The 16,736-nt window shown below is 45.5% G+C and overlaps 1 protein-coding gene across 14 annotated transcripts in view; it reads left to right on the top strand.

Moving 5' to 3' along the window:
* PRPSAP2 (phosphoribosyl pyrophosphate synthetase associated protein 2) overlaps nucleotides 1-15,472 on the top strand; it is a 61,758-nt gene extending 46,286 nt beyond the window's left edge. For 13 of the 14 annotated variants that reach the window (XM_037987247.2, XM_037987244.2, XM_037987241.2 and 10 more), the window contains 3 exons: nucleotides 9,508-9,578; nucleotides 12,081-12,227; nucleotides 13,804-14,535. In XM_037987247.2, the coding sequence (XP_037843175.1) occupies nucleotides 9,508-9,578; nucleotides 12,081-12,227; nucleotides 13,804-13,962 (377 nt within the window). In that variant the 3' untranslated portion in view covers nucleotides 13,963-14,535. Of the gene's footprint in view, nucleotides 1-9,507; nucleotides 9,579-12,080; nucleotides 12,228-13,803; nucleotides 14,536-14,583 lie in introns of those variants that run through there. The other variant, XR_005236699.2, reaches the window with a different exon arrangement.
* Nucleotides 15,473-16,736: the final 1,264 nt, after the last annotated feature.

The raw sequence follows: 16,736 nt of genomic DNA on the forward strand, positions 1-16,736 counted from the left end.
TCACAGCAACAGCCTTGACCTCCTGGGCTCAATCGATCCTCCCACCTCAGTCTCCCAAGTAGCTGGGACTGCAGGCATGTGCCACCATGTCTGGTTAATTTTTGTGTTTTGTGTAGAGATGGGGTTTTGCCATGTTGCCCAGGTCAGTTTTGAACTCTTGGACTCAAGGGATCCTTCCACCTCAGCCTCACAAAGTGCTGAAATTACAGGTGTGAGCCACCATGACCAGCCTACTGTCTGTTTTTCTGCTAGCATTATGATCGTGACCACTTAGATCATTTCCAAGAAGACTGAGGCTTTCTTTACAACTGTTCTCTTCTTCTGAGCCTGTCTTAGTCTATTTTGTGTTGCTGTAACAGACTACCTAAGACTGGGTATTCTATAAAGAAGACACATTTATTTAGCTCATAGTTCTTCAGGCTGGGAAGTTAAAGAGCATAGCATCATATCTGGCAGTTTCCGGTGAGGGCTACACACTAGGTTGAAACATGGTGGAGAAGAAAAGTGAGCAGGCGGGTACAGAGAGATCACATGGCAAGAGAGGAAATGAGAGAGTCTGGGAAGCCAAACTCGTTTTTATAATAACCTGCTCTCATGGGAACTAAGTGCCCTGAGAGCAAGAACTCACCCCCATAGGAAGACATTAATCGATTCATGAAAGATCTGCCTCTGTGACCCAAACATCTCCCACTAGGCCCCACTTCTCAATAGTGTACACTGGGGATCAAATTTTTTCTTTTTTCTTTTTTTTTTCTGAGATGGAGTCTTGCTCCATCACCCAGGCTGGAGTGCAGTGGTGTGATTTTGGCTCACTGCAACCTCCGCCTCCCGGGTTCAAGAAATTCTCCTGCCTCAGCCTCCCGAGTAGCTGAGACTACAGGTGCCCACCGCCACACCCGGCTAATTTTTTGTATTTTAATAAAGATGGGGTTTCACCTTGTTGCCCAGGCTGGTTGTGAACTGAGCTCAGGCAATCCACCCACCTCAGCCTCCCAAAGGGCTGGGATTATAGGCGGGAGCCACTGTGCCTGGCCCAAATTTTTAACATAAGTTTTGGTGGAGATAAAGTACATCCAAACCATAGCAGAGCCCTCACCAGAGCTCCCCTTTACAGTCTGTATGTAGCAATACAGTCTTTTTCTAGCCTTTTCCTCTTCTAGCCTCTGCCCATTACCCAGTTCCAAAGCCACTCCTGCATTGGTAGGTATTTGATACAGTAGCAACTCACTTCTCAGTACCAACTTCTGTCTTAGTTTGTTAAGGCTGTTATAACAAAATACCTCAGACTTGGTAATTATTTTTTATTTTTTTATTTTTTGAGATGGAGTTTCGCTCTTGTTGCCCAGGCTGGAGTGCAATGATGCGATCTTGGCTCACCACAACCTCCACCTCCCGAGTTCAAGTGATTCTCCTGCCTCAGCCTCCCAAGTAGCTGGGATTACAGGCGTGTGCCACCACGCCTGGCTAATTTTTGTATTTTTAGTAGAGACAGAGTTTCTCCATGATGGTCAGGCCGGTCACTAACCCCCGACTTCAGGTGATCTGTCCACCTCAGCCTCCCAAAGTGCTGGGATTACAGGCATGAGCCACCGCACCCAGCCAGACTAGGTAATTTATAAACAACAGAAATTCATTGCTCACAGTTCTGGAGGCTGGGAAGTCCTGGATTAAGGCACCAACAGATTGGTGTCAGGGGAGGGCTCACTCTGCTCCTGAGGTGGCACCTTGTTGCTGTGTCCTCACATGGTGGAAGGAGCAAGGCAGCTCTCTGTAAGGGCACTAATCCTGTTCATGAAGGCAGAGGCCTTGAGACTTAATCATTACCCAAAGGCCCCAGCTGTTAATATTATCACATTGGGTATTAGGTTCCAACATAGCATTTTGAGAGGACACCATCTTTAGACCACAGCACTCTCTTTGTCTACGCAAGGACCAGGAGGGAATATGAAGAATGAATGTAGTTGGGTTGGGGTGGTAGAGTTATGCATGAATTTGTTTTTGTGTTTAAGAAACTTCCCTATGCCTTAATAACATCTTCTAAGTTAAAAAAAAAAAAATGCCACCTTCGAGTTGTTGGGGAGGAACCCTAACCCCCGGCCCTCATAGATTCAGTGTTTGGTGGCATATGGACTAAACTGGCGAAAGACGGATGAGGAAGAGGAAAGACAGTTTAACCACATACATACAGATGTGTGTGATGAAACTCTTTTGTGTGGGTCACAAAAATGTGACTTAAAGAAGTGGTTAGAATGTGGGGCTTATATAGCATCTTAAGAGGGGAACAGGAGGGGCAGAAAAGACCCGTGTGGGAAAACAGATGACTTCTTTTTGTTTTTTTTTTGAAACGCTGTTTTGCCCAGCCTGGAGTGCAGTGGTGCAATTGTGGCTCACTGCAACCCCTGCCTCCCAGGCTCAGGCGATTCTCCTGCCTCAGCCTCCCAGGTAGCTGGGATTACCGGTACGTCCACCATACCCAGGTAATTTTTGTATTTTGTTTTTGTTTTGTTTGTTTGTAGAGATGGGGTTTCGCTATGTTTGCCAGGCTGGTCTCAAACTCCTGACCTCAAGTGATTCACCCGCCTCAGCCTCCCAAAGTGCTGGGATTACAGGTGCCTGGCCCAGATGACTTCTTAATAGGGAAAGAGGAGGAGGGAGGGGACTGATGGGAAGTGGGTGCTGAGGAGAATAGATGGGAGGGAGGCTAGTTTTTGACAGCATCTGTTTAGGTGTGGTCTGGACTTCTTCTAGTCTTAAGCGATAAGAGTCAGTCTTCCCTGGTGTTCCCAGGGAGGGGATTTATCACAGTTGAATTCTTTTGAGTTATTTTGTGAGGCTTTGCTTTTCAGCATATAAGGGACTTCAGGAACTCAAATGCTTTCAGCTCAAAATAATTTTTAGGTCACAGAGGTATATCCTGGACTGTCAGGTTTTTGCCTTGCCTAGGAGTTTGCTCATTTATAAATAGAGAAAAAAAAAAAAAACAGAGAAGGAGCTAGTGTGGCTGGGATAGCCATGAAGAAGCTGGAATTCCAGCTGTACTTTGTAGATTGCAGCTGAGGTAGAAATGGAAGGCCATCTGGGCAGGGGTTAAATCTCCTGAGGGGTGGGTGACTGAGCTTGAGTTTGCGTCTGGCTCCATCACTTATCGACTGTATGTCCTTGGGCCTGTTGCTTTTCTAAAAAAGAGCGACAACAAGAGGCCGTCCTCAGAGTTGACCCATATGATAGGCCAAGATGGTGGAGAGCCCAGGACGAGCCCTCAGGACCCAGCGCTGCCTGCCTTATGTGAGTGAAATAGGACTGCAGTGATGACATGTTCAGTGATGGGCCATGGTGTGGCCAGGAAGACACTAACTTGACTACCAGGAGGCCCCAGAAGGGAGGAGATGGACTAAGATAGCAGTATCTGCGGGGAGCCGACCGAGGAGGACTTTGAATACCAGTAAATACACTCGTGTCCTAGAAGGTGGCCAGCAAAGGCTCTTGATCTAGGCCATTTAGTGTTCAGCAGGCCAGGCCTGCATCTGTGTTTGGGATAGGTTGCATGGAAGAGAAGCTGGAAGTGCAGAGGCCAGATCCGGGAGGCTGATGAAGTTGAGCAGGCATATGGGAGGGGAGCTTGATCTCTTGGGCTGTGCTGTCTAGCCGAGTGGCCACCGACTACGTGTGGCTGCTGCACACTGGGAATGGGGTGGGTAGGAGTGGGAGTGTGAAGGACACACACCCCTAATCTGAAAACCTTATTGTAAATATCTCATTAGTGAAGTTGTATTGATTCTGTGTTAAAATGGTAATATTTTGATATATTGAATCAAATCAAACATGTTATTAAAATTAATTTTACCTTTTTTTGTGCTTTTGTAATGTGGCTACTAGAAAATCTAAAATTGCTTATGTGGCTTACATTTGTCACTGTGTATTTCTGTTACGCATTGTTGCTGTAGGGGGTGGTAGCAATGGGAGTGAAAGGGACAGAGCACTTTGAGAAATGTTAAAAAGACGACGGGAGGGAGGCCAGGTACATTGGTGCACTCCGTTAATCCCAGCGCTTTGGAAGGCTGACGTGGAAGATTTGCTTGAGCCCAGGAGTTTGAGACCAGCCTGGGCAACTTAGCACAACCCCATTTCTACAAAAAGTTTAAAAATTATCCAGGTGGCTGGGTACGGTGGCTCACGCCTGTAATCCCAGCACTTTGGAGGCCGAGGCGGGTGGATCATGAGGTCAGGAGTTCGAGACCAACCTGACCAACATGGTGAAACCCTGTCTCTACTAAAAATATAAAAATTAGCTGCTTTTGGTGGCGCGTGCCTGTAATCCCAGCCACTCAGGAGGATGAGTCAGGAGAATCACTTGAACCCAGGAGGCGGAGGTTGCAGTGAGCTGAGATTGTGCCACTGCACTCCCGCCTGTGCAATAGAGTGAGACTACCTCTCAAAAATAAATAAATAAATAAAATAAGCTAGGCGTGGTGGTGTGCCTGTAATCCCAGCTACTTGAGAGTCTGAGGTGAAAGGATCACTTGAACCCAGGAAGTCGAGGCTGCAGTGAGCCATGATGGTGCCACTGCACTCCAGCCTGGGTGACAGAGTGAAACCCTGTCTCTAAAAAAGATGGCAGGAGGGAATGAACATTTTTAATGTTTTAGTCTCCAGTACAGCCCTTTTAATTGAGTGATGATTTTCCATTTTATAGATAAACAGGGTCAGAAAGAGCAAGCAACTTCCCTGCAGTCACATAGTGACAAGCTGGACTTGTCTGACTAAAACCTGTGCTTTTGCTACTGTGCTCGTGGGTCTCTTGGACTTAGTGATGGGGATTTAAGGAGGAGAAAGGCAGGAGATAGAGCCAGGGTTCAGGATTTGGGACTGGGAAGGTGTTAATAAAGCGTTTGGCTCAGGGCCTCAAAGCCTTTGCTTGTGTGTGCATTTCTCACAGCCTCATATGCCCAGGCTGTTGGTGCTGGGGATTAGGCCTGGGGCTGCTGCTCCCTTTCAGAATTCTTGCCTGGCCTCAGAGGGGCCTGTATCTAGGAACCTCAGCAGAACCCTGCAAGGGCTGGCTGGGACCATTGGTGAGATATGCCATGCCCAGGAGGCATGGACGAATATATGTTCCTTTTCATTCCTGCAAGCATGTGGGCTGTGATGAGGAACGCGTTGGCAGTCTTTAGATGAACGCTGCTCCTTTGGAACTTGTTGGGTGTTAGCTTTCGGTGTGGCCTTAGGGAGCGGACTCTGGACTGCAGACATTGAACTAGAGGTTTCCCATTTGGAAATGAGGTCTTGGGACTGGATGATCTCTATGTTCTTTCTAATATTTCTTTTTTTTTTTTTTTTTTTTTTTTTTTTTGAGACGGAGTCTCACTCTGTCGCCCAGGCTGGAGTGCAGTGGCACAATCATGGCTCACTGCAGCCTTGACCTCCCAGGCTCAAACGATTTGTCTACCTCAGCCTCTTGTAAACAGCATTTTTATGGCTGTCTAATAACCCATCATGTGAATATGGCTTAGACTGCCCAACCACAGCCTAATTTGGGGTTTTTATGTTTTCTTCTGTTCTTTGCCCATATAATGTGGCAGTGAATATATGTGGATAAAACACTCTTCCCACACTTTGGCTTATTTCATTTCAAGCTTCTAAAAGTGAGATTAATGAGTCAGAAGGCATGACTATAAGGCTTTTTGTCAAATCGATTTCCTAAAGGGCAATTCATTATACTTTTTCACCGGCATTGAGGTCAAGTGTCCTGGGAGTAGGAGTGCTGAAAATGTAGAAAGTCACTTCAGTTCTGGAATTTATCTTGCTTTGCTTTGTTTTGTTATACTTTTTTGTCCTCTCCTGATGCTCACTAGGGTCACACGTTGCCTCTGGTTGTCATATGTCTTTCGTCTCTTTCAATCTAGAGCAGGGGTTCTCAATTAGGGAGTGGGCATTGTCTCCTAGAGGACATTTGGAAATGTCTGGAGATAGTTTTGATTGTCACAACCAAGGGGGTGGCTATTGGCATCTAGTGATTAGAGGCCAAGCATGCTGCTAAACTTCTCACAGTACCCAGGGTGTTCCCTTGCAGCATAAACGTATCTGGCCCAAGACGTAAGCAGCTGAAAAGCCCCGATCTAGAACAGTCCTTTCACTTCCAGCCTGGGCGACAGAGTGAGACTCCATCTCAAAAAAAGTAAAATAAAATTTAAGTCAAAGTCATATAACATAGAATTAACCATTTTAAAGTATAAAATTTACTGCCTTTGGCCAGGCATGGTGGCTTATGCCTGTAATCCTAGCACTTTGGGAGGCCAAGGAGGGCGGATCACGAGGTCAGGAGATCGAGACCATCCTGGCTAACACGGTGAAACCCCGTCTCTACTAAAAATACAAAAAATTAGCCGGACGTGGTGGTGCGCGCCTGTAGTCCCAGCTACTCAGAGGCTGAGGCAGGAGAATGGCGTGAACCGGGGAGGCGGAGCTTGCAGCGAGCCGAGATCGCGCCACTGCACTCCAGCCTGGGCGACAAAGTGAGAGTCCGTCTCAAAAAAAAAATTCACTGCCTTTCAGTATATTCACAGTTTTGTGCAGTTACCATTTCTTTCTAGTTTCAAAACTTCTCATTACCCCAGAAGAACACCCTGCACCCATTAAGTAGTTTCCCCATGCCCCCTTCCCCCAACCCCTGGCAACCACTCATCTCCATTCTCTTTCTGTGGATGTTTGCCTACTCTGGACATTTCATATAAATGGAATCATATAACATGTGGGCTTTTGTATCGGGCTTCTTTCTCTGAGCATGTTTTGAGGTTCATCCATGGGATAGCACGTGTCAGTACTTCATTGCTTTTGATGGCTGGATAATATTTCATTGTCAGCATTTGATAGGAATTTGGGTTGTTTCCACTTTTAGCTATGCTGCTCCGTACATTCATGTATGAGTTTCTGTGTGGATAGATGGTTCATTTCTCATGGTCTATACCTGGGATCAGAATTGCTGGATCTTTTGATGTATGTTTAACTTTTTGAGGAACTGCCAGCCTTTTCTCACAGCAGCTGCACCATTTTATATTCCTACCAGTAATGTACAAAGGTTCCAGTTTCTCCACATCCTCATCAACACTTATTTTCTACTTTTTTATTGTAGTCAGCCCAGTGGGCATAAAGTGGCATCTCATTATGATTTTGATAAACATTTCCCTAATGACTACTGACTTCATTTGTATATCTTCTTTGGAGAAATATCTATTGAAATCCTTTGCCCGTTTTTGAACTAGGTTTGTCTTTTTATTGTTGAATTATAAAAGTTCTTTATATATTTTGCCATATATATAAGTGTATATATATATAATTTTTTATTTTTTTATTTTTATTTTTATTTTTTTGAGACAGGGCCTTGCTCTCTCACCCAGGCTGGAGTGCAGTGGTGCAGTTGTGGCTCACTGGAGCCTTAACCTCCCGAGTTCAAGTGATCCTCTCACCTCAGCGCCCCCAAGTAGCTGGGACTACTGGCATGCACCACCATGACTTGCTAACTTTTGTATTTTTTGTAGAGACAGGGTTTCGCCATGTTGCTGAGGCTGGTCTCAAACTTCTGAGCTCAGGCAGGCAATCTGTCCGCCTCAGCCTCCCAAAGTGCTGGAATTACAGGCGTGAGCCACCATGCCCAGCCTACTTTATATATTTTGGACACTAGACTCTTACCGGATACATGATATGCAAATATTTTCTGCCATTCTATAGGTTATTTACTTTTTTATGTTTATTTATTTATTTATTTTGAGATGGTGTCTTGCTCTGTTGCTCAGGCTGAAATTCAATGGCACAGCTCCTCTCACTGCAACCTCCACCTCCTGGTTTTAAGCGATTCTCCTGCCTCAGCCTCCCAAGTAGCTGGGATTACAGGTATTACTGCTGCACCACTGCCATCCACCATGATACTGGATATGCTAGCAAGGGTAATTAGGCAAGAAAACAAAATGAAAGGCATCCAGATCAGAAAGGAAAAGTAAAACTATCTCTATTAGCAGATGACATGATCCTACCAGGTGCGCCACCATGCCTGGCTAATTTTTGTATTTTTAGTAGAGACAGGGGTTTCACCATGTCAGCCAGGCTGGTCTCAAACTCTTGACCTCGTGATCTGCCCACCTGGGCCTCCCAAAGTGCTGGGATTGTAGCCATGAGCCACTGCGCCCAGACCTCTTTTTTATTTATTTTTTATTGAGACAGGACCTCACTGTGTCACTCAGGCTGGAGTGCAATAGCATGATCATTGCTAAGTGCAGCCTTGGAACTTCCCAGGCTCAAGTGACCCTCTTGCCTCAGCCTTCTGAGTAGCTGTGACTACAGGTGCACACCACCATGCCTGGGTAATTAAAAAAAGAAATTTATAGAGATGGGGTCTCACTGTGTTGCCCAGGATGGTCTTGAACTCCTGAGCCCAAGCAATCCTGTCTCCTCAGCCTCCCAAAGTGCTGGAATTACAGGTGCGAGTCAACATGCCAAGCCGCAAAAGATTTTAATTTTGATTAAATCCAATTTATATTTTTGTTGCTTTTCGGTGTAATACCTAAGAATTCTATTTTCTTTCTTTCCTTTTTTTTTTTTTTTCTTTTTTATTTTTTTTGAGACAAGGTCTTGCCATGTTGCCCAGGCTGGGCTGCAGTGGCGTGATCTTGGCTCACTGCAACCCCCACCTCCCAGGCTCGAGTGATCCTCCCACTTCAGCCCTCCGAGTAGCTGGGACTACAGGCATGTGCCACCACCAAACCTGGCTAATTTCTGTATTTTTTTTGTAGAGATGGTGTTTCACTGTGTTGCCCAGGCTGGTCTCAAACTCCTGGGCTCAAGAGATCCACCCAGCTCGGCCTCCCAAAGTGCTGGGATTACAGGTGTGAGCCACCGCTCCTGGCCAAGAATCCTATTTTCTTAAATTTCTTTCAGTGATGATTTGTAGTTTTCACAAGTCCTTGGTTAAATTTATTCCTAGTATTTTATTCTTTTGCCTCCTTTTGTAAATAGAATTGCTTTCTTAATTCCCTCTTTTGATTGTTCAGTGCTGCTGTGTGGCAACTGATTTTGTCTGTTGATTTGTGCTTGGCAACTTGACTGAATTCGTATTTTAACTTTGGTGGGTGTATTTGTGGATTCTTGGGGATTTTCAGTAGGTAGGATCATGTCATCTGCTAATAGAGATGGTTTTACTTTTCGTTTCTGATCTGGATGCCTTTCATTTTGTTTTCTTGCCTAATTACCCTTGCTAGCATATCCAGTATCACGGTGGATGGCAGTGGTGCAGCAGGCATCCTTGTCTTGTTCCTGATCTTAGGGGAAAGCTTTTGACCTTGGGCCATAAAGTGTCAAGTCAGCTGTGGGTTTTTGTAGTTGCCCTTTATCAGATTGAGGAAATTCCCTTCTACTCCTAGTTGGTTGAATGTTTTTATCTTGAGATATTAACGTATTTAAAATTTTGTTTTACTTTTAATATAAAAACTTTGGTGTGTGTGTGTTTTTTCCAACTAGTGCTGATTCCTAAAGAAAAGCCCCCAATCACAGTTGTGGGTGATGTTGGAGGAAGGATTGCCATCATCGTGGTATGTAGACCTCTTTTATTATTAATTCTAGTATTTGCCGTTGTTATTCTGTTGATTGATTGATGACTTGATTGATTGATTTTGTGAGTCTTGCTGTCACCCAGGCTGGATTGCAGTGGTGTGTTCTCGGCTCACTGCAACTTCTGCCTCCCAGGTTCAAACGATTCTCTTACCTCAGCCTCCCAAGTAGCTGGAATTACAGGTGCCTGCCACCATGCTTGGCTAATTTTTGTATTTTTAGTAGAGATAGGGTTTCACCATGTTGGACAGGCTGGTCTCGAGCTCCTGACCTCGTGATCCGCCCGCCTTGGCCTCCCAAAGTGCTGGGATTACAGGCGCGAGCCACTGCACCCGGCCGCCACTGCATTTAAAAAAAAAAAAAAAAAAACTTTTTATTTTGAAGTAATTATAGATCCACAGGAAGTATGGGGAAATACACAGGGACCTCCTGTGTATTCATTGCCCAGCATCCTCCATCTTGGTTAACTATGGTACAATAACACAGCCTGGAAATTCTCAGTGCCACAGCCACAGAGGTCCTTCAGACAGCACCAGTTGTGCATGCAGTGTATATGTGTGTGTCTGTGTGTGTGTGTGTGTGTGTGTGTGCAGTCTTATCATGGGTAGCTTTGTGGAACCACCACCACAGTCAGGACACAGAATTGCTCCTTCACTGCAGGGCACCCTCATGCTTCCCTTCATAGCTACACCCACATCCTTCCCACCCAATCTGCAACCCCTGGTGTCTTTGTCCATTTTGTGCTGCTGTAACATGTAAGACTAGGTTGTTTATACAGAATAGAAGAAATTTATTCTCTAACAGCTCTAGAGGCTGGATGTCCAAATCATGGCACCAGCATTTGGTCTGGTGAGGGCCTTCTTGCTGCGTCCTCACATGGCAGAAGGCAGAAGGACAAAAAGGAATGAACTTGTCTTCAGAAGGGCAGGAAAGAGGCGAACCCACTCCCACAAGCCTTTTTATAGCAACATGAATCCATTCCTCACGGCAGAGCCCTCACAACCTGAACACTTCCCCAAAGACCCCACCTCCCAACACTGTTGCACTGGGGAATAAGTTTCCAACACATGAATTTTGGAGAGACAAAAACACTTCAAGCCATAGCACTGGCAACCCATGATCTGTCCTCTGTATTTCTAATTATTATTTCAAGAATGTCATATAAATGGAATCTATGGTTTATAACCTTTTGAGTTTTGGTTAACCTGCCATGATTACCCTGAGATCCATCCAGTTTGTTTTGTATATAAATATTTTATTCCTTCTTATTGCTGGGCAGTATCCCATGGCATAGAGGTACCAGAGTTTATTTGTTGAAGGACATTTGGATGATTTTCAGGTTGGAGCTATTATACATAAAACTCACTATGTACATTCATGTATGGGTTTTTGTGTGAACAGAGTTTTGATTTCTCTGGGGTAATTGCACTTATAAATGCAGTTGTTGGTTTGCATGGTAGTTGCAAATATAGTCTTATAAGAGACTGTCAAACTATTTGCCAAGGTGGCTGTACCATTTTACTAGTAGTACTTTTTAAGTAGTGTGTGTGTGTGTGTGTGTGTGTGTGTGTGTGTGTATTTTTGAGGGGCTATGGTCTGGGTCTGCTGCCCAGGTTGGAGTGCAGTGGCTTGATCACAGCTCACTGCAACTTCCACCCCATGGGCTCAAGCAATCCTCCTGCCTCAGCCTCCCAAGTAGCTAGGACTACAGGTACGTACCACCATGCCTGGCTAGTTTTTGTTTTTGTAGAGACTGGGTTTCGCCATGTTGCTCAGGCTGGTCTTGAACACTTGAGCTCAAGCAGTCCTCCCACCTCAGCCTCCCAAAGTGCTGAGACTACAGGTGTGAGCCACCACGCCTAGCCTTTATATGTATATTTTTGATCATAGTAACTTCAGTATGCAATAAAAGAGTAGAAACCACTGAACTGGGTATTTTATTATTAAAAACAATAATCATTATTATTTTTTCCATTATAATAACATGTAAAAAACATATTTCCCATATGCTCAGTGGAGAAAATTTAGAAATAAGGAAGGTAGCAAGAAGCAGCAAGGGGAAAGAGGCAACCATAATTCTATTACCCAGAGTCGAAAACATCTTTTAACACTTTTTCTGTGCATTAAAAACAAAAAAAGAAAATCATACCTCCATCATTTCTGGTGCGATCTGCATTGTGGCAGCACAGTGTTGGCCAGTTATGGTGCAGAAAGCAGTGCTACCCCTGGGAGCCTGGAGTGTGGTGGGAGATAGCCCGAATAGTGAGTGGCAGGTGCTGTGCAGGAGGAGGCTCATGTGAAAGTCCTGGAGGGATGCCATGGGGCACGGTGATGGGGACGTGGGGCCGTGCTGTCTGCACAAGGCCAAATGGAAGAGCAGATTTTTCGCAATAAATGTAGGCAGACCCTTTTTTTCCCCTGGTTGTCTAACCTATTATTGTAGAAGTGCTCATATACATTCTTTTCCATCTGTGCTTTGACAGGATGACATCATTGATGACGTCGACAGCTTTCTTGCTGCAGCAGAGACCCTGAAGGAAAGAGGTGCATATAAGATCTTTGTGATGGCAACTCATGGCTTGTTGTCTTCTGACGCCCCCCGGCTGATTGAAGAGTCTGCCATTGATGAGGTAACAGGGTCTGGGTGTGTTCGTGAGGACAGCTGCCTGGGCTTCTGGCACATCATGATCTTTAGTTACAGAGAGTAGGAACAAGACTGAGATTGTGGTTAAGAAAGTAATCAAGGGCTGGGCATGGTGGATTATGCCTGTAATCCCAGCACTTTGGGAGGCTGAGACAGGCAGATTACCTGAGGTCAGGAGCTGGAGACCAGCCAACAGGGGGAAATCCCCTCTGTACTAAAAATACAAAAATTAGCCTTGCATGGTGGCGGGCACCTGTAGTCCCAGCTACTTGGGAGGCTGAGGCAAGAGAATCGCTTGAACCCAGGGGGCAGTGGCTACAGTGAGCCGAGATTGTGCCACTGCACTCTAGCCTGGACAACAGAATGAGACTCTGTCTCAAAGTAAATAAATAAATAAATAAATAAATAAATAAATAAATAAATAATAGTAATGTGTACAACTCATTAGTTTTTAGAATGCTTGGAGTTGTGCAGTCATTACCATAGTTGATTTTGGAACATTTTCTTCTCCCTAGAAAGGAACGCCATACCCATTAGCAGTCACTTCACATTTTCTCTCACTGCCGTTAGTCCCTGGCAACCACTAATCTGCTTTCGTCGCTCTAGATTTGCCTGTTCTGGACATTTCTTATTAATGAGATTACACAATGTGTGGTCTTTTGTGCTGGCTTCCTTCACTCAACAGAATATTTTCAAGGTTCATCCATGTTGTAGCATGAATCAGTACTTCATTCCATTTTATGATCAAAGAACACTCTGTTACATGGATAGTAGTCCACATTTTGTCTCTCTTTTCATATTTCATGTCGATAGAAATTTTTTCCCCTTTTTAACTTATGCATGGTGCTGCAGTAAACATTTGTGTACAGGTTTTTGTGTAGACATCTGTTTTCCCTTCTCTTGGATGCGTACCTAGGTTTAGTACTGCTGGGTCGTACAGTAACTTCATGTTGAAACTTTCGAGGAGCTACCAGACTGTTTTTCAAAGCAGCCGCACCATTTTACATTCCCACAGCAGTGAGTGGGGGGTTCCAGTTTCTCTGCCCTCCTCCAATACTTGTTATTATCTTTTTATGCCATACCTGTCCTAGTGGGTGTGAGGTTATCAAATCTTAACCTAAGAAACACAGGCCGGGCGCAGTGGCTCATGCTTGTAATCCCAGCACTTTGGGAGGCTGAGGCGGGTGGATCACGAGGTCAGGAGATCGAGACTATCCTGGCGAACATGGTGAAACCTTGTCTCTACTCAAAACACAAAAAAATTAGCTGGGCATGGTGGTGGGCGCCTGTAGTCCCAGCTACTTGGGAGGCTGAGGCAGGAGAATGGCATGAACCCGGGAGGCGGAGCTTGCAGTGAGCCGAGATGGCGTCACTGCACTCCAGCCTGGGTGACAGAGCGAGACTCCATCTAAAAAAAAAAATTGAAACATTGACTTGAGACATAGATCCACTGTTTTCCCGTCATGGCGGGCCTCAGATTTGAGAAGCTATCACATTTCCAGACTAAACCATGAAGCTACTTGGCTTTCTGATGCTCTGGTTTTTTTTCTCTTGCTTCACAGGTAGTGGTCACTAATACAATTCCACATGAAGTCCAGAAGCTCCAGTGCCCCAAGATTAAAACCGTGGATATCAGCATGATCCTTTCAGAGGCGATCCGTCGGATCCACAATGGGGAGTCCATGTCCTACCTTTTCAGAAACATAGGCTTAGATGACTGAACAGCTTTCCTTTAGGAAAACTCCCGAGGGCCAAACTGGAAACATAAGAGTGACTGCTTGGTGGGATAGATTTCACAGGAACCGTCATGTTTGTTCTTCCCTCTCCCCTGTAACCTCTCTTCTTGTTGATTCCTATGAAGATAGACCAACTTTTTATGTCGGTTTAGGTGTTCGTGAGTTTGAGGAGCCATTTTTATAAAAGAAAAACTTTATTCTCCTCTTTTGAAAAGGTAAGACCTTGTTTTAGTTTTAACTGTTTAAAAAATAACACTTGGAATAAGATTTATAAGCTCACAAAGTCTTTTTCTGAAGTTGCTTGAGCCAAGTGCTTAAAAAGTTAATAAAATAAAATGATCTGTATGATACCTGCAGTTGAAAAGCCAAAAAGATTATACTGTCAAGTCCAGTAAATGACATTTTTAGAGATGCTTTTGTAGACAAGCATATGGAATATGTGATTGTATTTATTTTCTGCAACTAAAAAAGGAATAAAAACTTGTGTTTGTGTGTTTTTCTAAAACTTTGTGTTTTGGCAATCGTTTTATAACTAAAATAAAATGAAAGCTGAATCTACACACTATGAATGTTGAAATGTTTATCAGCTTGTTTTCTCTTCTGCAGCATTGTGCGGGGATGACAATTTGTCCAAGGCCCTGAAAGTTCCCGACGTGTAGTCATTTGACTGAGGAGGGAGAGGAGTTGGAATCTCAGGATGCAAGGCCGCAGGCAGCAGGGGAACCAGTGAGCACCATCTGCCATTGGTCTTGGTGTGGCTTTGCCTCTCTTCCACGGCTGGCTGTTCTCTGTCATGCTCTAGGGAGATGAGATGCTGGGAGATGCGTCCCAAAGGGCAAGTGACATGACCCTTGTTGCTATCAAGGGTCTAAATATCATCTGTCTTTAGCATTTAGGACCCTGAACTTCCCCACAGAGTCCATTGGACTCTCCTCCCCTGGAGCACTGGCACTGGGGTTTACACCCACCTGTCCTCCCACTCAGCCTGACTTACGAAGGAAAATGTAGACTTGCTCATAAAAACTAATTTTTCTTCCTCCCCAAACACCTTAAACCTTTGCTTTCTGCTTTTCTTGTTAGAATCTGGAATAAAATAGTAGTTTATTTAGCACAAAATTAAGATCAGTCACCAGCCATGCTGGCCTTCCCTGTGCTCCACAGAGAGCAGCATGGCCCGTGGGCTTGCCCCAGTAGGCCAGGGCCTTGTTTGTGCAGAAGCACCAAGGGCTTTGCTTCTGGAAGCTGCCCAAGTATTCCATGGGCTCCTGCACCCCCAGCAGTGCCACCTTCACACCTAGTTTACTTCTGAGGAAACAGCTTTGGGGGAAAGGTGTTCTCTCCCCACGTTTTCAAGTCCAGTTAATGATAGAGCTATTTACTTTGAAAAAGTGTCCTTGCTTTCTGTGAACCTGTTCCTAGAAATGGGGCCTCTCGATCTTCGGAATGAATTGGCTTAGGCCATGGGATGGGAGCTGGCGGCTTCTTTGCCAGGGCAGCTCTGTCCGTTGCAGGCTGGAGACCACCCGGTTTCTACATTTGGAAGAAGAGCTTTGGGAGCAAGGTGTCACCGCCCATGAGATTGGAGCCTGCCTGTGGTGCCGGGACCTCCCACTGTTGCTGTGAAATGAGCTGAAGAGGCTTCAGTAAGTCTCACAGCTCCAGCCTCTGCTGGGTTTGGGTTTTTTCCTACCTTCTGCTCTTTGGATGCTATCTAACCATTTGCTACTATAGATGACGATTGAAGTTTGACATGTGGTTTGGCTTTATACCAAGTGACAGGCACTTCCTGAACAGCCATGGGGCGTCCCCTGGGGTGGCTGTGCTGACACAGTGGCCCTCCATGGTTTGGGAATGGTGGTGCTGCACTAGCAGGGAGGACGGGTTCTGCTCTGGGTTCCTGGGAGATGCAGTGGACTCTCAAGCTCCTTCAGTGGGAGGTTTCCTCCTGCCACTGTGTCCAGGGAACTTTGACCTCCATGGTTTTTCCTGGCATGTCATCCTTCATGAAGAAAAGTCATATTTACAGAAGTGAATGGAAACATGTTTTATGGGAGTGTTTTCTTCTGGGTAATGAACTTGGCTAAAGCTAGGATCCTTCACACCCACAGAGACTCGAGGGTCTGCTCTGAGTTGGCTCTGGAAGAACGTGAAGATGAGTGCCGGGAGGAGCCACGGGCGGGGCGTGTGCCAGGGGATGGCTGACAGAGGGCTGAGGCCAGGAAAGACAATTGGCAGATGATGGTGGGGGAGAGTGGAGTGCCACGTCCTGGCCTGCCGGGCTGGGGCAGGAGGATGGAGGCCCTCAAGGGGCAAGTCAGGTGCCCAGTAAGGACACCCAGACCTCTCAGCCACCCCCTTCCCTGTCTAGAGGAGGCCCTGGATACAGTTTCTCCATGTATTGTAGGCTTTTCTTTGGCCAAAGAAGCCATTTACCCTCTAGACTACTGTCTTTGCTAAAGACAGAGACAGTCTCTGTGGCCAGAGATAATAGTGAAGTGAACCCAGAAATTCTATGACAGAAAACAGGCTAATCGTTTCCAGTTCTGACTGTGACGTCATCGCTTGACAGATGTGATTAGAGCAATGCTTTCGAGGCATCAAGAGCACACAGGATGCCACCAAAGGGCATGAGTGGATGGACAAATACCAGTTCCACCACACTGGCACATTAATCTTTTGGCTCTCGCTGTTTATTACCTCTAAGGCTGAGGAGGGAGGATTGCTTGAACCCGGGAGGTGGAGGTTGCAATGAGCCGAGA

Source organism: Chlorocebus sabaeus, chromosome 16 (assembly GCF_047675955.1).
Source record: "Chlorocebus sabaeus isolate Y175 chromosome 16, mChlSab1.0.hap1, whole genome shotgun sequence".
Taxonomy (NCBI): Eukaryota; Metazoa; Chordata; class Mammalia; order Primates; family Cercopithecidae; genus Chlorocebus; species Chlorocebus sabaeus.